Source organism: Nerophis lumbriciformis, linkage group LG09, assembly GCF_033978685.3.
Source record: "Nerophis lumbriciformis linkage group LG09, RoL_Nlum_v2.1, whole genome shotgun sequence".
Taxonomy (NCBI): Eukaryota; Metazoa; Chordata; class Actinopteri; order Syngnathiformes; family Syngnathidae; genus Nerophis; species Nerophis lumbriciformis.
In genome coordinates this window covers 11338713-11364838 of record NC_084556.2, presented here as the reverse complement: position 1 = coordinate 11364838, position 26126 = coordinate 11338713, and the positions used below count along the sequence as shown (strand labels likewise).

General features: G+C 37.4%; 1 protein-coding gene across 4 annotated transcripts in view; it reads right to left on the bottom strand.

Annotated features, from left to right (window-relative positions):
* cpeb4b (cytoplasmic polyadenylation element binding protein 4b) overlaps window positions 1-26126 on the bottom strand; it is a 51466-nt gene that overhangs the window by 7286 nt on the left and 18054 nt on the right. The window contains exons 3-10 of one of the 4 annotated variants that reach the window (XM_061962572.2): window positions 19902-19992; window positions 13885-13935; window positions 5720-5743; window positions 4933-5103; window positions 3005-3094; window positions 2815-2933; window positions 2624-2738; window positions 182-363 (exon numbers count right to left, since the gene is read on the bottom strand). In XM_061962572.2, the coding sequence (XP_061818556.1) occupies window positions 182-363; window positions 2624-2738; window positions 2815-2933; window positions 3005-3094; window positions 4933-5103; window positions 5720-5743; window positions 13885-13935; window positions 19902-19992 (843 nt within the window). The remainder of the gene's footprint in view (window positions 1-181; window positions 364-2623; window positions 2739-2814; window positions 2934-3004; window positions 3095-4932; window positions 5104-5719; window positions 5744-13884; window positions 13936-19901; window positions 19993-26126) is intronic. The other 3 variants (XM_061962573.2, XM_061962574.2, XM_061962575.2) reach the window with 3 other exon arrangements.

Genomic DNA, 26126 nt, shown 5'->3' with positions numbered 1-26126 from the left:
AGGCAGGAAAATAACCAATAATGTATCTAATTGATTAGTATAGCTTGTGATACTTCATCTCCTGATCATTGGTATTCTCTCTAAAGGTCTCTAAAGGGAGAAGTAGAATCTAGAGAGTTGAAAGAAAATGTGTGAGAGCAAAAAACGAGGCGAGACCGTGGTCACATTTCTTTCCACCTACCCGTTTATCGATTTCTCCGTGCTGCAGCTGCACGAAGCGAGCACTGATAGCAGCAATGTAGCTCTGCTGATTAGAGAAGGCGACCCGCCCTGCTCCTTTCGGGTACTTCAGCTCGGGGTCTGTGTCGATGCCGGCGTAGCACACACCGCCGTACAGACGGTCCATGATCATGGCCAGCTCCACTGCAGGGGCGAAACAAGATAAAATATAAATACAAAAAAAGCATAATACCAAAAGCAGCAATGTCAGCCAATCACATACACTCTCATTCAGCCTTACACTCACTAAGTTTATGAGGGCAGCAGATCTGAGCTCTTTAAGCCAGCAACACAGATGGATTAAAGGGTCAGCAGGGTTCCACAGAACACATAGAACAAATAGTCTTCTAGTTCTTCAGACATGACAAAAAATGCTAATAGAAGTTGTATGTCTTAAATTATCTGCATATTAGAATATTGCTCGCCTTATGACCACAGCTACACATAAATAGAACACAAGCAAAACTCACAATTACATTTGCTAAAAAGTCATACATTAAAAAAAATTATGTGGGTATATGAAAGAAAACACTGTTACGAGAATACAGTCACAATTTAAACAACATAAATTTTACGAGAAAAAGATTATTACATTACGGGAATAAAGTCACAATTCAAACCAAACAAAAAAAACGAGAAAGGAGATATTACCTGAATTAAATCAGAATTTATACCCGAAAAATATTTTACAATAAAAATTACACTAATAGTGACAAGTTAAACAAAAAAAGTGATTTTAGCAGAAAAAAAATATTAGAAGAATAAAGTGACAATTAAAACCAAAAACACAACAATTTTACAAGAAGTAATAATATTACGAGAATTAAGTGAGTGATCATTTAAAGAAATATTTAACAATAAAAAGTTTTATAATGCAGGTAGAGTTTTAAATAATGCAGGTAGAGTTTTAAACAAAAGTACATTTACGAGAAAAAAAGTCTATAAAGCAAAACCCACTTTCTTGCTTATTGGTATCTGTTTTTGAGTATTTTGTATCCCCATAAGTGCCAAAAATATAAATTCAAACCATGGAGGCTTTCAGGAGATATAATATATATTTTGTTTTGTTCCAAAGCCATTTTAGATTTGCCCCATTATGTGACGTCAGCGGCTATCTCCATACATGGTAGAGGTTTACCCAAAGGTCTGTGCGCAAGTCCGCCATTTTTATTCAGTTGTAGTCAATAAGTTATTTGTTTTTCCCTATCCTCTTGTTGTGGAGCAGACTGGCTAATCATACAGTACATGCACATGCATCCTCCGCTTTTGCCATCTCTTAATACAAAGTAGCGTATAGTTTGACTTTATATCTGTCAGTGGACTCGATATGGAAGCCCTGAAAACTACAACATGGCTGATGGGGAAAAGGCACAGTCGAAGTGGAGGCATGTACAGTAAATAAGACTGCCCACAAAACGGTGCATCCTGAAAGCAGGTTAAAAAAAACGTCTGTAAAAAAAAAAAAAAAAGGTAAATTTTGACCAAAGAGCCATTCTATGTAGACTAAATGTTATGTAGACAACAAAAAAGTATTTTACATTTTGGGAAAAAAATCATAATATGACCCCTTTAAATAAAAAGGAATTTCAAAAGAATTAAGTTATAGTATAATAACAGTCACAATTTACAAATTTCACGATAAAAAAGTTATTACAAGAATAAAGTGACAATTTAAACACCCTAAGAGGAATTTCCCCCCCAAAAAGTTGCATTACAAGAATAAAATGACAATTTAAACCCCAACAAAATACATTTGTTGAGAAAAAAAGTTAAAATATTACGAGAATAAAGAGACAATATAAACTCCCCCAAAAAATGATTTTACGATAAAAAAAAGTTATTACAAGAAAGTCGCAATTTAAACCAAAAAGGTAATTTATAAAAAAAATTTAAAAAAAGTTATAATATTACGAGAATAAATTGACAAATGGCTGCATGCATGGTCCAAGTCGCTCAAACGGTGCTACCATCAGCAAGGATAAAGACGGTATCTTTGAAAATTCAGTCTCTCTTTGTTCTTATCATTTCATTCCATAATCTTTGTATTACTGTTTTATACAAGTTCTTCATATGTTCTGTGCAGTGTAGTTATTTAGTTCCGATTTGCAATAAAACTCAACGTACATCGCCGTCTCAGGAACGGAACTTGGATACACTTGACTTGGACATCCTTTAGTCAGAGTGTACAGCAGAATATATTCACTATCCACTGAAAATGATTCGACAGTCATTATTGTCTAAGTAACAGGTGATATAAGTGAGCTTCAAGGCAATTGTCTAACGTAGTGGTAGCTCGTCATGGTCTGGGGTTGCATGAGTGCTGGGGACCTGAAAAGTGAATTCCAACACATATTGTGACATTCTGAGGCATACAATTTGCCATGAGTTTAAGCGTCCTTCCTACCAGCACGTAGCGGGCGAGGGACCCCTCCAACAAAAATAGTTTTCCTTGGGTCCAGAGGTTGAGAGCCATCCATCACAAAATCACTGTCATTCAGGTTCCACGGGCGGATTTGGACCTGTACCACACAACGTCGAGAGATCTCATGAGACTTTGCAAGTTAAGCTAAGGTGAGAACAAAAGGAGACCCTAACCGGCTTGTCTTTAATGGTGGGACTGGACACGCACAGGTACAGCTTGCCGTCCTCCTCAATGCAGGCGTCAATCAAAGCCTGCACAGAGCTCTCGTCCTGGAAGAGCAGGAAGGCGTACCCTGCCCAAGGTAAAAGTGTGTTTAGGTCAAGACTGATTTACCACATCGAGGATAACATGACTATACTGTACCTTTTGGGGGGAAATAAGACTTGCTCTCAGCTTTGTGTGGCCAGTCCACAAACAAGTGTCCAAAACGACGGAAACTGGCAGTTATCTCATCTGAAACAAAACAAATATAAACTCATACTCAGCTTTTTAAAAGGCGGATTTACTGGGAATGGCCCGTTTTACATTTTTCTGTACTTTTCTAAATGAATAAAGCTTCTCAGCTTTCAAACACTCAATATTCAGCCTTTTATTTATGAAGACCCAGACAAAGAAAAAACACAAGTACAACATGTAAAATTATCAAAGCACGGATATAAATATTATACTGTACTGTATATACAATTGTGTAGAAGAAAAAAACTGTATATTATGTAGTTTGGACAAAACATTAAAACATTAAAAAAAAAAAAAAATTTAAGAATGAAATTACAATTTTTCAAGACATGATAATTTTACCGTCAAAAACATATATTATCAAACACTACATTGATAAATGTACAATTTTCACAAAACAAAAAACAGTTATTGTACAACAAAAAACAAGTATGTTAATAAAATAGTATATTATTACTGTATATCACAATTTACAAGAAAAAGTTGTCAAAAAAAACAAGTTGTATTGTCATAAATACAACTTGATTCAAAATGAATAGTAATTATATGGAAGGGGGACAAGTATTAGAAGAAGAAATATATAGAAGAGAAATATATTTTACAAATAAAAAGTACCGGTACTAATATTCTGAAGACATAATCTAAATTTTACAAAAATTAAAGTATCTATATTTGCACAAGACAAAATATCAATTTAGTTGGAAAAAAGTCATAATTTTCGTATTAGGGGAAAAGGTTTTGAATATTATTGAAATAAGATCACATTACTAGTCATAATATTATATCAAATAATGTTTAACATTCAACAAAACATTTAAACATTTTATGAAAAAAAAGTATTTATATTATGAAAATAGTCACAATTATTTCAGTTACAAGAGTACATGTATTTATTAAAATGTTCTCTTTATTTAAAATAGAGACAGCATATATATATGTAAATATGTCAGGTTTTAGCCAAAAGCGTAAATTTAACAAGGCACAATTACTTCTATGAAAAATGCAAAGAGTCAGACTTTTTACATTTCTAATTAGATTTTTTTACGAGATACAAATATTGAAATGGCAAAATTTTACAAGCCCATTTCATTTAAAGGAAAATAGTTCTATAATTATGAGATTGATGTCACAATTTCTCCACAATGTTTTGAGAAAAAGAAACTATACAAGAATAAAGTCACCATGTTAGGAGAAAAAGTTTATTTTTGAGTATTTTATTGTGACACAGCTGTCTTGTCCCAGCGGCCATTGTCTCTTCTACTCCGACATGCCATATAACAAAAAGGTTCAAGAAATATTTGTCATACACACGAATTAATGAAAAAGTAGTTGCCTTTACCACCCTCCTCGCACGCCGCCTGATATTGTTGAAGTGGAAGGAGGCTGTCTCACCCTCAGTCTCCCACTGGATAAGGGACGTACTAGCAAACCTGAAGCTCGAGAAAATAAGATATACATTACGGGGCTTTTTAAAGTGTGGAGACCTTTTTTTGACTTTTTTTGACCAATCCTCTAAGTGCATGAAGAGCCCTAGATACTGTATGTACCTAAATATGACTGCCGACGTTTCAGGCCTTGTCATGCTGCTTCTACATTATGTTTCAGTTTTCAATTACTTTGTTTTAAGTGCCTTGTACTGAACTTTATTTATTTATTTATTTATTTATTTTACTCCGGGTACTTTTGTACTCTTACTTTAGTTTTTTGTTTTTGTTTTGAGTGACAGCAGCGGTAGGGGATGAAGAGGGTTTGAATTTGTTGTTAATGTGAATGTGAAATCAATAAAAAGAACTATGAAAGAAAAAGTTGATGTCGTATTGCAACTCCTTGCGTACCTTCGTCTATATCTGGGGGCAATCCTCCCACAAAGACCTTGCGTGAGTAACGTTCCACGCGCTCTCCATTCTGGTGTGGGAAGCAATGTGGAGAGCCGAGGCCTGCAAGACCCTGATCGCCGCGCTCGTCATCAGGGAAGCCATCCTCCATGGGGAAGAGGGAAGAATGACCTGTAAGAAGAGGAGGAGAGGATGAGTTTAATTCCTGAGTAAGGCCTCAACGATGCTTATTCTGATGCACACATTTGGCCGTGATAATAGTTTAAGGACCGTCTTTAACATCAACTTCACGACTGGCCAAAGGATTCAAATGTATGAATAAAAAAACAAACAATTGAACTGAACAGCATGCACGTTTACACAAAAACACGCAAGTTGCCTGTAGGTGAGAGTGTGCATAGCTCCACAAGAGGATTGCGTGCGTATGTGTGTGAGTATGTGTGCGCACATTGTAGGGGTTAAGCCCTGCCTCGCCTATGCCTGCTCCAATACAACCTGCCCTGAGCTGCTTTATAGATTTACGCCAGGGAGTTAGCCTCAGCCCCAGCTTACAGTATGTGCAGCACCGTGTATTGTGTGTGTGTTCTGTGCCATTTCCGCTAAATGCTAACAACTTGCAGTGTCCAATGTCATATTGCATGCACGTGTGAACAGAATGACACGTAAGACAAGCATGCAGACACAAGAACACTGAAAACTATGACTGCAGCAAAACCAAAATCCAAATAAAGAACAGATAATGGTGACTTGATAAAAGGTGAATTGACTCTGAGATCCATGTTTTTACCTCTTCTTCTGCTATAACTCCTGGCTGCATGTAAAGTCAAACAAGAGTGGGTGTTATGAAAAATGTACATTACATTTGATCAATAAGCATACCAGCGGAGGGATGCTGTCCACATGTTTATGTATTATCAAAATCAGCTGCCGCCGTGTTTGTGTATTTGACGCATTTCTCATGCAACAATGTTTTTTGTCACATTTCAGGGTGGCTCTGCTATTCATAAAGCATCAAAATTCAAGCATGTCTTTAAATGAAAACATCTAACTGAAATGCAACATCTTGGTTTGGAAATCACCAAAGTTATTAGACACCAACTTTACCGGCCCCAGGACAATCACTTTATGCACCTCCACCATTCTGTACTTGTTTTTACAACCATAAATCATAAGATAAAAGCTCAAAACCGTTACAGCCATCTACAAGACTAAAAGTTGCAGAATTAGGAGTTCAATCTAAATTTTCTAGATAAATATGCCTCAAACGTCAAAACTATGATGTAATGCAATAGGGCAAAGTGGAAATGTGTGATGATAACCACATTACCAGGTAAGACAGGAACTGGTCTGGCTGCTCAGTACAAAATGAGCTGTACATTTACAAATGAGTTGCACAAACTGATTTTAACAGGTGGATGTCGTATTGGCAAACTACTTCACAAAATAAGTTACAGTAGTACCTCAACGAGAGATGGGTATTGAATCCGATATTTTTTGAACAACGCTGAGAGGTTGGCATCCTGCCCTACAACCAGCGGAACTAAAAAAGTTAGTGCGAAGGAAAAGAGGATAACCAAATCAGAGAAATAAACTATCAAAAGTGTATCCTACCTGTTTAGCAGCCTACTCGGCATGTAGCCACAAATGACAAACATTTATCCATAAAAACATTAAGAAGATTCTTTGACGTGTTTTAATTTGTTCTGTCTAGTACTGACTCGACAAACTGGATGGTCGAACAATAGCTTTTGTAAACATACATGCATACAGTATGACTTGTTGTCAACTAACTTCGCTGGTATGTCACTCAAATATGTCCGTGTGCAACATAAACAGCTATTTACTAGTTCCTACACAGAGACAGTGTTGCCAGAAGTCACAAGAGAGACACAAAGCCAGCTCTAAGAAAACAAGTCACTTATAACAAGAGGATATTCAGTGGACTTGGCAACACTGGAAAGAGAAGCAAACCGAAGGTCTGTTGCATAAGACTGGTCCCCAAGTTAATGCTGAACATTACATTATTACATTAAACTACTATACTTGTTTGTAGTGCTTGCAATTAAATTAGTCTCGTTTAAGAGTTATTTTTTCTTTTTAAAAGGCATATTACATGTTAAAAATTAGGTTTTGGTAGGGCCAAACACGAATTAATTTGATTTATATTTGTTTGGATGGGCGGGGCTGCTTTGAGTGCTGTCAGTTTCGAGCTCGGACGTACATTGTGCTCCTAAATTGAGGTACTACTGTACCACTGGTCGTATGTGGGCTGAAGCACAAACGAGATATAAAAAAATGTATATCCATCCATCCATTTTCTACCGCTCGTCCCTATTATTACAAATATATTAATGAATAAACATGCATAAAACAATCAAATACTGTAAATACATTTATTGACCTAAGAAATAACAAATGCTATTCAAGGCATACTACGGATTCTCTCAATATGGCATGATTACCACTGGCATATAGGCTTCAGAAATACCACATCAAAATAGAAAAAAAAAAATGGCAATAAAAATGCAATTCTATTATGAATACATTAATAAATACAGATCCATTAAATTAACAAACACTTTCGTTAACCTATGATTAGTCTATAGGTCACAAGCAAATTACCTGCTAGAAAAGCTAAACCACGATGGCAAACTGAGGGAGCAAAAACAGTGCAAAACTAAGTATTAAAGGATTCAAAGACCATTATTGTCATACCAGCACACATATGACACATGATGGCACAACATGTGGTACTCAAGGTCACAGATTTAGCCAAATGAATACCACAAGGACAATAGTATTTACTGGTGATGGGTCAAACGATACTGAAGCATCGATGCGTTATTAAACACAAGGACTGATACTGTGTGTGTACATACATCGATGTGTGTGTCACTTAAAAAACGAAACAAAAAAAAACATGTCGCTGTTGTGTCATTTGAATGTCTGCGTTCATCAGGAAGCGCTTCTTTCAGCTCACATGTTAAAGCTCGTACTCAGCTCGCACTAAATGAAGTCGGAAGAGTGGCATGTCACGTTTGACATTGGTTTATGTCTTCATCGATCTAAACGGAACTAAAAAAAAAAAAAGAAAAATTACAAAAATTCGAAATCTGGGATCATTTGATCTTATAGCGCCATATAAGGTTAATGTTCTTTTTTTCCTGTTTACTATTTGGTTCATTGACCAGAGTTGCGTGTTTGACAGTCCTTTTTGCACAGCTATTTATTTACAAAAACCAAAAATTTGTTAACTATTAATTTTTTTGCAGTAAATGTACCGGGTAGTGACTTTTTTATTCTAGTAGATTGCAGGTGTCCATTATGAAACACTAACACTGTATCAATGCAAAGTAAATACAGCCGGTGAGTGTGCTATAGACTCATGAGTTGTCATTTACCAGGAATGTAACAGTATTGTAAAATATTGCGGTATTTCTGTTTTCAAAATGCTAGCGATAATACTATGGCATGTGATTGTATCAAACAATAACTTGTAGTCCATTCAGTGTAGTTTCCTCTGGAGCTAGTGAGTGGGCCGGTCTCAAAGAGGTAAACGACATCTCCCATGACCCCTTGCGCAGTGTAAGCGAGAAGAGAGGAACCTCCTTCAAAATTTAAATCAGAAATATGGACGCATTTTGGCGACATTGCAAACAGCGACATCTACTAAGGGGCAAGGAATTTGAGTAACATGAGAAGCCACTTGATAAATCACTTGGAAAATATTCTTCATGTAAAACCAAGAAGCCATCAATTTGTGAGGTATTACCATTTTAAATGTTAGACTGTCAGTTAACCTCCTGACAATCAGCATTCTCCAAACTAATACAAAAATGTTCATTGCAGAGGACATTGGTTCTCTGAAGTTAAAAGTTAAAGACACTAAAACTGAGCATTACTGTTATCTAGTTCTTACACTGAATATTTACATTGGCAGTTTGAAGACACTCTAATCAGTTGCTTTTTATTATGTGTGTGTTACTTGAAAAACTGGATGTTCCAGCACCAGTCTTTGCACTTAAAGATACCCGTTTGTAGTAATAAATATGATTACAACGGTTTAGCATTATGTTTGTGTTTAATCACTGCAAGTGTGTGTATCCTAAACATCCCTGTCACTTCATTTAACACACTTTTGCCAAGTCTTTATTTTTTGACAATACCGCAATAATATCATTCCGTGGCCTTAATACCGTGACGATATCGTAACGTGATATTTTGATATTGCCCATCACTAGTATTTACCTAATAATTTGAATAGAATAGGATGTTATAAATAGCTTAGGTTGGCAGCAATATAAAAATAGAATAAATACAAAAATATGAAATAGATTGTGTTCCTGTAGTAGGGCAGGACGATAATGGCAAAAATAATAATCATGATTATATTGATTTATAATGAAATCACGATTAACAACAGGATTAATGATTAATTTGAAAACATGAGTATATATTGTACCACCAAAACTCAACTTTAAATATGATTTAAAAGAACAACTGTATATAAAATAATACAAAGTAAACAGCAATTAAAATAATAATAGTAAATGATAATGGTAACAATACATTTAAACAGCAATAGCAATATGGAAAAACAATAAAATTAAGTGTTTCTGTTTTAATTGTTTTGAATTCTGTTTTTTACCTTTTACACTTATTTCACCAACATAAAGTCTGCTTTTTGTGTCATAAATACAATGTTATAAAATGTTTGGTTAATTAAATGCAAAAAAACCTCACATTTGTTAGTGCAATACATCTTTGGAAAATGTTGACCCGTATTTTAAATCAAAGCAAACATTTCTGTAAATTTATCAAAGTGTTTTCAGTACATTATGCTTATGAAAAGTACTTTTTTGAAACCTACATTTTGTTAGTGTTTCAAGTGGCCTTCACAAAATTGTTTAGTTCAGGACGGGGCGGTTGAATGTTTCGGGGATGAATGAGCTGTCTCGGACATTTATTTCCCTAGCGAATGTTCCTTCTCCTCACAATGACAACATTTCAGTCACATTTGTTTAAAGTTCTGTGATATTCTGCATTCAGCAGCGGATTCCGTTTTATTGGCCAATTATGTGACTTCGTCTGTGGTTTTGTTAACATAAATAAGCCACACAAGTCTGCGTTAACAAAACCACAGTCAAAAAGTAGCAACCATGGTGAGATCCCAAACTTTGAGTAGATGTGCTCTTTTTTTCCCCACTCGTACGCTCACAATTTTTTTTCACCTTCGCAATCTCAGGAATTTATATGCACTTTGTCCGTTAATCAGTTTATTTTTTTTCCCCCAATTATAATATGTTCATGATCGTGAGAAGCCAAAATCAAAATTGAGATTAAAAATGTATTATTTGCCTGGCCCTATCCATGTAGTGCAAATAAAATGTAAGATCAATGACAACACACAAACCAAATAAAAGCCTAGCTCAGCAAAGCTGGGAAGGTACGTACAGGTTTTGGAGCAACATATGTTGCCATTCAAGCAACGTCTTATTTCAGCAAGACAATGCTAAGCCACATTCTGCATGTGTTACAACAGCGTGGCTTTGTAGTAAAAGAGTGCGGGTACTAAGACTGGCCTGCCTGTAGTCCAGACCTGTCTCCCATTGAAAATGTGTGGCGCATTATGAAGCGTAAAATACCACAACGGAGACCCCGGACTGTTGAACAACTTAAGCTGTACATCAAGCAAGAATGGGAAAGAATTCCACCTGAAAAGCTTCAAAAATTGGTCTTCTCAGTTCCCAAACGTTTACTGAGTGTTGTTAAAAGGAAAGGCCATGTAACACAGTGGTAAAAATGCTCCTGTGCCAACTTTTTTGCAATGTGTGGCTGCCATTAAATCCTAAGTTAATGATTATTTGCAAAAAAAATTAAGTTTCTCAATTTGAACATTAAATATCTTGTCTTTGCGGTGTATTCAATTGAATATAAATTAAAAAAAGATTTGCAAATCATTGTATTCTGTTTTTATTTAGGATTTACACAACGTGCAAACTTCACTTGTTTTGTACATAGGAACGTTGGCTTTCTCTTGGCATCTGTGTAAATGTTGCAAACAGCCCCTTTAAGGACAAGAGAATTCACCCCCTTCTTGGTATTCCGCTATGGCACAAACGCACGCTGCTACTGGAATCGATGAAAAGTGTGAATGCTCTTGAAGCATGCAAATGCCAATTTATTGAGGCTGGAAAACTAAACTCAATTTTCATTTATCATTGGTTACTTGACTTATCGAATATCGGCCCAGGCCTACCCCATGCACGGACGGTGCGAGGTGTGTTGGGTCAGAGGGGAGACAATTGGTATCCATTATTACGGAGTAGCAGTAATTGCACTCGATTACCGTAAATTCCGGACTATAAACCGCTACTTTTTTCCAATGCTTTGAACCCTGCGGCTTATAAATCGGAGCGACTAATTTATGGATTTTCTTCGCTGACGGCAATAACAAAACTAATTTTGTCAAAAATTAAAACATTTAAAAAATAAGCAAAAACACTGACAGGGTGTTTGTTTGTGCTATGGTACACTCTTTTGGATTTATCCGCAGATGCTGCCGTGTCCTTCCATTTATCGGTAGTGTTTTTTTGTTGTTTTTTTCCAAATCGCAGTGCTGTTCAGTCTTCTAGCCGCTCATAGCGTTTGTAATCGTATATGGATTCTTCTTTCATCACTCTGCAACGTTTGTAAGTTTTACAGTATAACTAAACGTTGCAAGTTTTATGGTATAACTAAAACTGTTTAACCTTACTAAACGGTCCCATGTGTGATGTCTGTAGGGAGTGTTTCCATGCATATTGTGCGTGCTATTGTAATGTAATGACGCTAGCTTCGTTATTAGGGATGTATATTAAGATTTTATTAATACAACAACCTTATCGATATTGGTATTTCTTATCGGTACTGTATGTGATTTGTGGAAATAAAGATGTGTAAAAATGCATTTTTATTAGCACAAGAGATTGAACACCTATAACATTATTGTTTATTGTGAGCGAACTGTGGTGCTGAATTTCCCCCAGGGATCAATAAAGTACTTTCTATTCTATTCTATTCTATGATGTACTGTAACGCCACAGAGCAGCTTATCAACGACTGTTTATTTTTAAGTCTTAAACAAGTCAACTATGTGTGCAATGCAAGGTGAAGTGCAGTTAGGGCATCTTCATGTAAAGACCACACAGATCCATCCCTGTTTCTAATCATTACAATTACACTCAGCTGGAAATAATATTTATGTTAGTGTGTTTTCAATACTGGTTTCATAATGACACATGATCAGTTTAATTTTTATCGGGCAAATTTAATTCAAAAGGATGCACCAGTGTATATGTAACAGATCAATTAAGAATTGTGTCTTTGTGTATGATTAACATGTGATCATTCCCTCCGCAGAGCTGGAGGGACAAACAATAGCGTGTATCAGCCAGTATTGAAAGGACAAAAGCATCCTTTAAATCTGCTCTCAGTGCTCACAAGCAGTCCAGTAGACACTGTGTGAGACTGCAGCAGCAATATCAAGAGAGTAGTAACACAGAACGGATGAAGAGGCCGCGGCACAAACACTAATCCGCCAGCTCCCACAGTCAACTTTCCAACCCAGATGGACATTAACTCTGGGGGGGAAGGTCAAAGAGGGAAAGAGCGAGGAGAGAGGAAGGAGATTGAAACGGAGCAAAGAGTTCTATAAAAAGATGGGGAAAAATAAGATTGGAAAACAATGGAAAAGCACGCTGATAACACAAAAAAGTGGTAAGGGTGGGGGTTGGGGTTGAAAGGGAGCAAGCGAGATGTGTGTGCTGCCTATCCGCTGGCACCATCTGTCTCACGGCTCCATGACAGCTCCTGACCATGTGATCTGACCATGTGACCTGCAGATCTTGTGAACAAACTACACGGCCCCGAGATCAGAGAGCAAAATAATAATCACGGCGACTAAAAGGAGAGAGTGCGGAGTTAGTTGAATATTAAACTGCTGCATGTCAACAGAATTGGCCAGCACTAGAAATAAGCAAAGGGTTGTCGTGAAAGGTTTTCCACATGGGGAGTTGGACTGGCTAACCAAGTATTTTTTTCATCAAAGACAGTATCTAGTTTAGCTTTTGAGCCTATAATTAAATTTTTAACAATGATCTAACGGTAATGTGTCTCAAGAGCCTGTGTGAGAGCACCAAAGATAAAACAGAAAATCTATAATCTTTTTCTCTGCCTCTTGTTGGATCAACTTATGTGAGAAGGGGGCGCTCAAACAGTCAATTTTAAGGTTTTGGATTTTTTAGAAAAAACACTCCTTCCTTATGGACATAATACCACCTCTGACCTCCCCATAGCATATGTATATGTCCACCAATCGGTGGAGGTCTACTTTGTAAAACACATACGAATTTAAAGCTGGCTTTGCGACACATCTTTAAGATAAAAGCCTGGGAATGTGTCAGCTACAGACTCTAGAGCTTTAAGTTTGACCATTTAATTTTTCTTCAGCAAATATGCAAACAGTGTGATGTTGCAGTTAAATAATGACTAATGTTAGCGCTATAACATAATGCTCGTATCCTTAATTTTACATTGCTATTGTGGTATCTGGCATCTAATATGTTGACAAGTGCTGAGTCACAGTGAAAACGGAATTTGATCAAATGCACAATAGCGCCTCTTGGAGACGCATACTGTTAGAGACAGGCATGGATAAACACAGCATATTAGCACTAAAGCTACAGACGCACAAAACGCCATGTTCCTAGAAGGGCTTACTCAATGCACTTTTAAACTGTGTAATCCAAGCCTCAAGGATATATTCTGGCCAACAGATATCAACTTTTATAAAATTGTTGTAAAATATATAATATGGGACCTTTAAGCCCAGTGGTCTCTTCAATAGAAACAGTGGCAATTACATTTTAATTCTAAATTTAAACCAAACTCTGGGTTGATCAAGATACGTACCATTGAGGGGCAGTGGGTTGTCCCCGCCAGGATGGGGGAACCCCAGACGACCTGCACAAGGAGACACACAATGGTAATATTTTAACATGATAGCCCCTGATCGTGCTTATTTATTTAAATAGTCTGTCCATTGTTGAAAGGTTCCGACTTCAGTCCTATACTTGGCAGTAAAGTGCACAATAAAGTAACGGCAAACTATAAAATTAATTGACCTGCATATCAAATTTCACTGTCCTTTACAGGCCCCTTAGCCAGCCATTCTGAAAGATTTGGGATATGTATTTAGTTTTGTGAAATGCTGTATTGCAGCAATTTCCTTGAATTAATAGATTATTTTGAGATAGTGTGCCTATTTCTATTCGGCCAAGTGGCGGTTATAATTAATACCTGGCACATTGTTTAAACGGAATGCAGTTTGGCTTCCAAGCTATTATGCAAGGTGGCAGTTACCAATAATAACTGTTGAGTGAGGAGCCATCTTAATATTTATGAGAGATGTTACATTGCACATGTGAAGGTTTTGACATTGTGGATTATTGTCTGTTTATTTCTATTAGGCAATGTAGTGGTTATTATTAACTGGCACAACCGTATCGCATGACACATGCAGGTTGGGCGATGGTGCCTAGCAATAGAGTCGTTTTTGCCGCATCACCCTTAGAATATTGCGGCTTTACTTTTTGGTTGTTCTTAAAGCATAATTTATGTATTTATGGCATAAACTAACCATTGTTTAAGCATATGTATGTCTACATGAACTAAATATATCAATATTACAGTAGTATTGGCCACTAGAGGAGACCAAACTCAATGCAGAGCAGCCCCTCTAATAACTTAATACGACCACAATTGCGGCAGATAAACTATATTTCTCACAAATTTGAATATCATTGTGGCACTGGAAAAAGGCTGAAAATGTGACAAATCAAGCAAAAGATCAGCAGGCAAGGAAACATGCTAAGGCTAAGATAGTTTCTTGAAACAGATGACTAAGTGCTTAATTCACTTTAACAGACGAGTAGTTTTAACCGCGTTACATCGAATAGTTAGCAGATATAGCCAGGAAATTACCATGTACGTAAAAGTCGAGAGGAAGATAATATTACAGCAACAGATACAACAGGCCTGCTTCGTTGCGGAGTCTGTCGTGTTTAAGGCGATCATGAGGAAGAGTGGATTGATCCACAAAGCGATGCCGTTGATACCAAGGGTATTATATATCCACATATGAAAGAGGCCTGGGTCGAATTTGAAAAATTCAGAATTGCACTGTTGACATTGACATGAAAAAATACGATACCGGTCACATATGGGCAAACAAATCTAAACTGACCTGCTGCGTGTGAACAAGGCCACAGTGTAGGCGACAAGTGTGCTTAACTATTACACAGTCCGTATTTATTCCAATGTATTTTGTGGATGGGTACCGTGTGAGTATTTCAGCCCAGAAAGAGGGCATTATCCTTACAGTAGTATTTATCGACTTGCATATCTTGAATATGGCTGTATTTGGAGAGTTCATTAGAAGTGATAACACTTATGGCTCTGGCAACTCGTAGCAAACTGGGAGATGCCTCCTCTTCAATCTCATTAAGAGGCTGCATCTTTGGATCTCATCGACCTCCATTTTCCTATCTAAGAGTCTCTGACTGTCTCTCACCTTGGGCATTGTATCGCACATATCCCATTTGCAAGGACCTCACACACACACACACACACACACACACACACACACACACACACACACACACACACACACACACACACACACACACACACACACGCACACGCACACGCACACGCACACTGTATAAACAACACACACAAACCCATGTTGTGATGCCAAACAAGCTTCAAAGTTATGCAAGCCCCGCTTTCTGCAAAGGGGGGGTAATGAGATGAAAAAGCCGAAATAGTACAACCATTGTTGTACGGACACCGAGTGCCCTGTGATTGGTGCATTCCAAACGCCTCTGTCACAAGGACGTCTGAATGCCCCTCCCCCACAGTACAGTTACAGGAGATGTGGTGCATAAACAAGACCTAAATTAGCAACAACAGGCTGGACTGTGAAGCATTTTTGAGCATATTCTTTACAACATGGTGAAGTTCACTCATGTGACCATGTGAGCACAACTCATCATATGGGAATGAATCTTTCATGAGAAGTATGCATGCTAGCACAGGGGGAGAAAAAGGCCCACACAGTGCTGTCAGGGTGGGGTGTACCCGATGCATGAACCCTCATCACGTTGCTGCCAGGCTTTACATGTTCAGTAATGTTGAGGAAAACATGCATGCAAAACAAGTGCACAAAAACAACTGTATGTGTGTTGTATGTGTGCTGTATGTGCACACCGTGGGAGAACAGAGAGTTCCTTTCTGTCAGTGAAAAACAATGCTGGAAGCGATTCAAAGCCACATCTACAGACGACATTTTGTCTCGCCTGCGCCCCGTGCTTTTATTTCTCACACTTTGTTCACAATAGTCGGTCAGAACGACAAACACCGGTTGCATTTATTATATATGCGGGTGCACGTAGGTATCAGAGAGAGCATGACGCAGCAAATGTGGAAAATACCTGGAGTAGTGAGTCCCGGGGGGGATGGAAACATTGTAAAAACCTGGATGTTAATTACGGAACAAACGACGTAAGGCCATGAGGATATGAGGCTGACTCTGGCATTATGTATCATGTGAAAGCAGCAGAGAAAAGAGGCACTGTCATAAGTGAAGATCTGGTGAAGATGCCTGAAGATAAATAAGAGGAAAAGGGAGATAAATGAGAGAAGAAACAGATTTACTGTATTAATTTTCTGGCAAACGAACAAGAGATACTATTAGAGCAAGATGTTATCAATGCTGCGTGAAAGTAACCGCTCCCCTTTGTTTCCGTTAAAACATGCAAAAAAGCATGCTTTGTGCTGTAGGTGCATCTGCACCATCCTAGTTATTGAGCAAAGACACCAAAACGCAGCGAAGTATCCTTCTCACATTATTATGGCAAGATTTACTAAGCCTTGACAGCACAACATTAAGAACACAGCTGGAGCTGGCTGAGCACAGTGGGTGTGAGGCTGGAATAAATAAGGGGTGGGAATGACTTGTGAAGCTCATTTTACTTAGTAGCATTGTCGGGGCTTTAAAAAAACGCCACTCTCCGCCGCATAGAAAATAAACTGCCAACCGCCAAACGTTTCTAAAAAAAATTATAAATATAATACATCATCTAAAAGACAAACTATTTGGTTTTAACCAACCGAGAGGTACCAAATTAATCCTCACTGTACATAAAACAGTGTATACCAATACCACCAATACTCAAATTTACAGGTGTTCAACTCAAGGCTCAAGACCTGCTACATCATTTTATGTGGCTTACGAAAGCCTGGAAATAAGGTGCATCAATAAAGCACTTAATCTTTCTTACTAAACGTATTTGTTCTTTCAATTATGATAGAAACATTTCACGTACTGTTTTTGAAACATTATTTTTATCTGATAATGCAACAAACATAATAACATCCATCCAATCATTTTCTATCGCTTGTCCCTCTGGGGTTCGCAACATATATTCCAAAACATTGTTGTTAAAATTAGAAAAAAGAAATTAAATATCTGATTGTCACCCTGAATTTTGCTTTCAAAGCAAATTAATTTGTACTTCAAAAATATATGTGCATAGGCATTTGTGTAATAACATCATGATGCAATTATACATTAGTATTTATATAAACTGTTAAAGGAGGCCCTTTGAAGGGAGCTGCTATAAGTGCTTAGTGGCCTTCAATGAAAACAAGTTTAACAACTCTGCTTTAATTCAACTGATCAACAAAAGCATATGACAACATTTATCTCCAATCAGGTCAATAAACATGGCTGTGGCTGGAGGTAACCTTGTGTTGCAGTTTTGTTTAACACCACAAGGTGACAGTAGCTGCAGAAGCATAAAACACCTAGCAGCTTACAGCTGCTGTATTGTGATTTACAATAAACTCACTTGAGGTGTTCATGCTGACTGAGCAGTTTGTATCCTTACCGTCAATACAGCATTGGTTCTGTTTCTGCTGTGTTGTGCAATATGCTTTCCTTTTCCACTTTCTCATGCACGCCAAATACTTAAGTAATTTAGTCATACTTTACATTATTAAACTTAGGTTCTATTGTGGTGTGTAAACCCCATGATATCAAACAAATACCATATGTTGCTGGGGACTACAATTGGTTTAGTTTATTTCAAACATTCATACAAGGCTTGGGATTGAACTACATCTCCTATACAATACAACACATAGAAAAGTTTTAGGAAGAAGCTGAGCTAATTTATATATCTACCCTTTTGTCGTATGATAATCATACAACTGAGATTTAGGTTAGAAAACAGTTTCATATTCAAGGGGGACAACCTAGCAGAAAAACATGATTGCACAGACAGAATAAAGGGGTCATATGATTGTTTTTCTACATTCAAAACACATTATTGTGGTCTACATGACATGTCATGGTGGTTCTTTGGTCAACATTTTACATAGTTTATGTTTTGAAGACTGTCTTTAAGCCACTTTCCACAACAGGATGAACCTTCTGAAGGCGGTCTTATTTACGTGTCTCCACTTTGACTGTCTTCTCCCTGTCAGCCATATTGTAGTTTTTACTGCTTCCATATCTACTGACGAATATACGTTAAAATTATATGCTACTTTGTATTACAAACTGCAGAGGATGTACTGTATGTATCTACCTATCTAGGTACACTACCGCATCATAACTATCCCCTCAATTCCCCCCAAAATGGATTAACTCGTTGGAATAAAAAGACAATATAACATACATCCATAAATGTGGATGCATATGAAAAAGTGCAATATATTTATCTATACAGCAATCTATTTATTTATATCTGCACCCTATTGCTTTTTTATCCTGCACTACCATGAGCTAATGCAACAAAATGTTGTTCTTATTTGTACTGTAAAGTTAAAATTTGAATGACAATAAAAAGGAAGTCTAAGTCTAAGTATGTGCAAGTACAAGCCAGTCAGCCCCACAACAAGAGGAGAGAGTAAAAGAAGCAGCTTATTGACTATAGTGTCGGACTATAATAGCACTGTCTCGCAAAGCTCTTCAGGTAAATTTCTACCATTTATGGAAATATCCACTGACGTCACCAATGGGACAAATGTCACACAGAAAGCAAATTCCAAAAAATGTCACATAGAAAGCAAATTGCAAACAACTCGTTTGGAGGAAGGATGAAGGAAGGCAAGATTATTTCATAAATATATCCGCAATGCCTCCACGGTTTGATTTAAAATTTTCCAGACTTATGGGAATCCCAAATACACAAAAGCAGGTAAGAAAAAATGGTTTTGCATAATAGGTCCTTTTTAACGCTTAAGTTTTGTGGCTTATAAAGCATTAACGACACTCCCAGAATATTATTTCAACTGCACTAATGGATTGAGAACAGAGTATCGATACCAGAACTGTTTCAAACAGGCATTTCCACCCCTGACCCCTAAAAAGAATCAATTCTTGTATGTCCTGGCTGCATGCAATTACTGGCAGTTAGAACATGAAACAATGCAAGCGATATGCATGCACAATTCAGTAGCCTATTTCTGCTGTGTTGCATAACAACATTTAGTCAATATCTGGCACTGACTGGTCTCTTCTAATCAATAACTAAAGTCAGTTAGCATGTGATCCTTGCCAATTTACAATAGACTGCGGTGGGTTTTGACCCAAAGAAAGAGTAAACAAGGACTGCCACTAGACATAAGACGATTAGAGTGACATTCATTTGAGTGTATGCCACTAGAAGTAAGACACACGATTAAAGTGACATGCATTTGAGTGTCTGTGCACCAGAACAAAACAACACAGTTCTCATTTGTGCCTGCCATTGATATTATGTACCCGTAGTCAAAAAGATGTAATGTCATGTCAAGACGTTTGCTTCAGTGTAATGCATGTCATTAGCAATGTTTGCATGATTGACGATTGCCATGTTCACCTTTCAGGTTGTCCTGCTCAGCCCTCATGATGTCGATCAAGGAGCTCTCCAGAGTGTTCATGTTGAAGCTGTCAAACGATCTGGTGCGTTCCTAAAGAGAATAAGAAAGAAGAAATCACTAAAATGCTCATCAAGCTGCTCCGTGAGTTCTTTTACGGGATAATGGCTTCATTAACGTGATCTGCTGTAATGACAAATGAGCTACTGGAACAGTGCTTTTGTGTCACTTCATCCCTAAATTAGGTAATTGTGCGGCGTTGGAAGGTAGTGTTTAGGTTGGCTGTAAAACAAACAGGCAGTCGTCATGACTGTTAGGCGACAGCGTGGGTCACATAAACGATGGCATACCAATCATACTGAGAATTGTTCGTTGGGTGCGCACGCATGAAAAGACACGCGCAAACACACACACCCACACAACCAGGCGTTGTGTACACAACAAATATGTGCACACATTCTCTGCAACTACAACAAGCAGGTCTGCACTTACACTACTGTATGTCAGAAAAGTGAGTAGAGCCGTCTTTCGTTTACTATTGTTAAATGGTTCCAGACCTGACTATGAGAATCATTCATTATAAATCAAACATTTTCATACCTAGAGCAAAAAATCTGTTTACAACCTTTTAAATCTGTTTTTAACACTATAACAGGCTTCTACAGGTAGACATGAAATAACATTCTTTAGTCTGGTTTACACTCTTTTATTTCCAAAATAGGAGTGGTTCTCAAACATTTTACCACCTCAGAAAATACTTGGTACTCCAAGTACCACCAAAATGACCAACAGTAAAATACAGTAGCATAGTAGGCCTAAGTAAAAATCATTAAAACAAGGCAGAAGTTTTTTTAACAAGTATATTTAATATTATTGGCCACTGAAACATTACACAAAATTAGGGCTGAAAGACATACAGTATATAGTTTATAGTTAATAAAAGAAAGCGATATGCATTTGTTTCCTGTCAGCGCTCTTATTTTGGTTGTTTCCTGCTTTTCTCCCTGAGTGATGTTTTCCCTCAGCTGTGGCTGATTGGCACCTGGCCACACCTGGTGTCAATCAGCCAGCTGCTATTTATACCTGCCTTGCCATCCAGTCTGTGCTGGAGTATTGTCGATGTCAGTGTAGCTGTATCTGTAAGCTGAAGGCTGTGGACTGTTTGTTTTTTCCATAGTTCCTGTTTTCCTGGTATCCTGTTTCCTGTCTTCAAGTTCCTGGTTTGTGTTTTCTTTATTTTCGACATTAAATCATGTTTTCCTGCTCAAAGCCTGCCTTCTCTGCATCATGGGGTTCGTCACCAACACTCCGTGACAGATACAGTACATATTTACAACCTTCTTTGGCGTACCAAGAAATGGAACCCACGTACCACTATTGGTACTTGCACCACAGTTTACGAATAAATGCAATATAGTAATTCTGCCTGAGACTGAGCTAATCAGTTAACCTGACTCTTCAGCGTCATGGGTTGATTTCGATGTGCGTGGTTGAAGTAGCACGTCATTCAAGATAACGGACAAGTGGTTAATCCAATCACATACAATGATTTTTTTACAAGGCCCCGCCTTCTGAAATACATCTCCTATTGAGAAGTCCCAGATCCTTGTGTGGAGCTCAGCAAACTACAAGGATCTGGCGAGTCTAGTAGTACTAATCAGTGGCTACGAAGCTAAATGCCACTCTGATAGGTTTGGTGTTATCTAGTGGTTAACACTATTGTAGTTATGATATTTTTAGTGTATTAAGCCATTTAATATCAAAACATGCTTAATTTTAGCCCCAAAAATTGTAGAAAACAATATCCTTACAATAATATATGATTTGGCACAGTCACAATATTTGAAGCGCAATGTGGCAAGGGACCACTGCACACCCAAGTATTTTTAGGACAATGTATCTTTTCAAGGCACAATGCCATAGAAATTAAACTTGGATATAATTTGGAGTAGACAATGTGAAGCATGTAGAGCATGAGTGCATTTGGGAGCACCGATTCATTGAAGGAAACCATGGACTACGTTTACACAGCAGGCCAGAGTGGCCCAAATCTGATTTTTGTCAAATCTGATTTTTTCCAGCTGACCATTTAGTTTACAAGTAAAATGTGATCTTTACCATATTCCAGCATAAATGTGCATAGGCCCAAATGTGGACCCAATGTGGCCTCAATGACACTTGCATGCGCCGTTCAATAAAATGAAAAAACAAAGGTGACCGTATTCCGTTAAAGGACAAGGAAGTTGCTACTACACGGAAAAACATGGACGCCACTCATCAGTGTTTTAGTGGGTTTCCTGTTATGTAGAGGAAGTAAGCAGATGATGGAAAACAACCGTGAATGAGGAAGAAAAAGAATTGCAAAAAGGAAAGTGCAACACTAATGACGTAGCTCGAACAAACAAAGGTCACATTGCTGTTTAGACTGAAAAGATCAGATTCCAACAGATTAGGACTACCTCCTGATGTGGCTCAAATCTAATACAAAAATATCAGATTTAAAGCACTTTGGAGTGTTTAGACTGCCAAAGAAATATCCGATCTGTGTCACTTGAGGGCAAAAGAATCTGATTTGGTGTCCAGTGTAAACAGAGCCATGGATTTTGACAGGTATAATGACAATGGTTTTTACTTGGAAAACTAGGCCGCATGGCAGTTTTCCAACAAAACTGTACCTATACCGCTATACAAGCTGTATAGTGACTACTCTTTTTGTAGGGATGTACCGATCACTAATCAGTATCGGCCGATTATCGTGAAAAAGTATGTGATCTTTATTCTCCTCTGGCTGTTAGTGTACTTATTTTTAGTCCCCCGGCTGACAAGTGACTAGCAGCTAATTATGTGTGTCCATACATAGTGTGTGGTCGCTCCTCTAAACTAATAATAATGACCTTCTTGACGGCAAAAACTGCATTTCTTAGCATATTAAATATGATTATCAAGTAGCACAACTGGGAGATGAGGCTAAACATGTTAAAAACTGAAAGCAAGTCATTAGCAGGCATGCTAATAGCTAACTAAGCTAACCGCTAAGCTATATTTAAACAAGACCAAGAAATACGTGTTTAGTAAACTTTAAAAAGTGTAGCTGGAATCACATTACAGCTGAATGTGAGCAGCTATTAACAGGAAATTAATACATAGATCATTTAGAGTGGACAAGGAGTGAAATATAACAGCAGCCACTACATAACAGGAGAGGGTGGATTGATCCATAAACTGGGGATGTCGATACCAAGGGTAGTATCAGTATATAGTCGATTCTAATGATTATATCTAGATTTATATTTTCTCAACATCATTTTTAGTTGTTTTTGTTAATGTTTGCAAACTCAGGGAATAAGTCCCTGAACACTGGAGGACTTTGAGGGGGAAATAAAGCATTTAAATGAATAATAGGTACCGGTAATAGTCGTTGCTTTTGTTTGGTTATTGCGTACTACTGACTTGTGTTTTGTCCGAACACTTGTATGCAACAATTGACAATAAGGACCTAATTAAATATTGTGTTGATATTGTTAAACTGTCGATAGCACTCACCATAAATAAACAGAAAAATGTACAGTTAATTCATGTCATCGGTATTAGCCAATCTCACTCATGGATGATTGTATCGGAATCTGCATCATAAAACCCTGATCGGAACATCCCTACTAACTAATATTGTACCATGAGACGACAGACCGTAATGAAATGAATCCTTTTGTGAGCTACTGTACTGTATTGGGTATTGCTTATATTCTGGCCACTCATCAAGATCCATACAATATGACAGCTTATTCCTTTCACGAGTCATGTACATTTGCTGCTAATGGCATACGTCAAAACACATGATTAAAATGCCTCATTCCCTCCTTTTGTCTCTTAATTTTTTCCAGCCACGGCCCCCAATCATGAGTGTCCTCTGAAAAGCAGAAATGTCTTATAGGTTCCTCAGTCATGTGCTGTCGGAGACTTCTGCTGCTTACACAAATGTGTTTTCTGTGAGGTGACTAAAATTGCTTCGTCATGATAGTTTGACTGTTTGGTCACGACTAATAGGGGATAAGGAAGTGATGATTTTAACTGCATCACAATACAAGACAATATTTTATATTACAGGGGTACAGTAAAATAAATAACCCAATTGAAGTAACTTGTATATGTTAAGGATTACATTAAAACAACAAGAGGAACAATACTTCTGACAATAGAATAAATGTTTGAAATAAAAAAATAGCAGCATTCTTGTGTAATTTCTGCCTTGATTTTCATACATGCATTTTTCCCCAGCAGTATTCATACACATTTCTTTTTTATCTATACTTTGATATTTAATTTAATTTGTATGTGCTGCTATTGCCACTGTCTTGTATATACTGTAGTACACGGCAATGCCGCTATTGAAACCTTAATTTCTCTGTGGGCACACACCCAGGGGATCAATTACATTCTATGTTATCTCTAAAGATGTCAAAATTGTGTGACAGACCTCAAAGGACCAACTTCGCTCAAGTATTTTGCTTTTTCTCTCACTTTTTGTTCTTTGCTATTGGCATGTAATGATAAACTGTATTATTGATAACCGCGGTAAAACTCCCGATAGTTAGTATTACCATTTTAAATAAAATGATTAAAAAAAACGTGATTGATAACTGCACTTTGATAAACTCAAATTGTTGGTGCCAGCCCTCGCCTATATAATGCTAACATGAAAACAAGAGGCATTAAAGCAGCACTAAGTAACTTGTCAATCTTCATAAAATATTTGCATAACTTTTGGGATGATACATGAACTTGCTTAAGTTAAATGACACTTCTGTCATTGCCTAAGGGGGCCTGTATTGCTTTCACTAAGCAATTTTGAGGGTGGCAGGAACCCTACCACACAAAAAACTACACATGTGCTGGCTTGCTTTACGGCATACGTCACTTTCCCCTATTCCCATTTGTTGCAAAGACAGAAGTCGATGCAAAAGCCTACGTGCAATTAATGCAATCATGACCGAAGCTGCTAAACAACAAAAAAAAAGAAAGTTTTGTCTGAGACAAAAAAAGGCAGGCTAAAAGGATAAAAGACAGTCAATGATCAACACTGGCCCAGCTTACTGGCATGAGCACAAAGACAAGCGAGGACTTCAGACCGATGCTGCCTTGGCTCTGTTCCTGCTTTACTCGTAAGTACCTTTCGATGCTCAAATCAAAATGATAATGCTAAAGTTAGGTATCGGAAATTTGCGTGGTATCGGAAATTTGCGTGGTAGTAATAATAGCACCCAGCTTAATAGTTTGCAGTTCCACACTGACACAACCAGCCACGCAACAAACTCAAAAGTACTGCATAAAGAAAAAACAATGCGATGACTGCAAACTGCAAACATAACGTTTGAGTAAAATGTGTAGGTTCCTACTGTGGGATGATCAGTAATATTGAATCATTGTGGTATTATCGTGTCAGGTTGTATGCACGTGACAGTAGTTTGACGATTTAGGACGCTATGCGCTGGTCCTCATGGAAAATGTGGTCTTCCGACAGGGAAAACACTACACCGCTTTGATCCACTGGCGGCGCCAAAATTAACTTAACACTGAAAGTTCTTAAGTGGGGCTTTAACATCTTTCTCCATTATGAAACGACATACGCCAATCCAAACTTATATAAACACATAACTGTCTGAGAAACTAAGCTATTCAAATGTGCATTGAACCTACAAGCTGTGCTCTCAAAACAGAGTGATCGTTCTATACTCAGAGGAATAAGAGTCATATGTGTTTTGATGGTGCATTCAAGAGCCGTTGAACAGCGTAGGACACAACTACGGCCGCCATAAATATTAACATGTTATATATATATATATATATATATATATATATATATATATATATATATATATATATATATATATATATATACATATATATATTTTATTTGTTACACTTTTCATTTAAATTAATCTTAAAAGTGCTACAGTGCAAACCAATATTTAAAACAATAAAAGCCTAATCCTTAAAACAGATACAAGACTAATACTAAAACACTTAGTGAAGCATAAGAAAAAAAACATGCAAAAGAGTGTGTTTTTTAACATGGTGCTTTTTTTTTTTTATTTTACTAAATAAACAGTCAAAAACAGAGTTCGGAAATCTTTAGCATACAAGGAAGCATTTGAGCCCATTTCCTACCAAATAAAACCCACCTACAGCCACAAACTGTTAGATCCCTAAAATGACAAAACACCACTTAC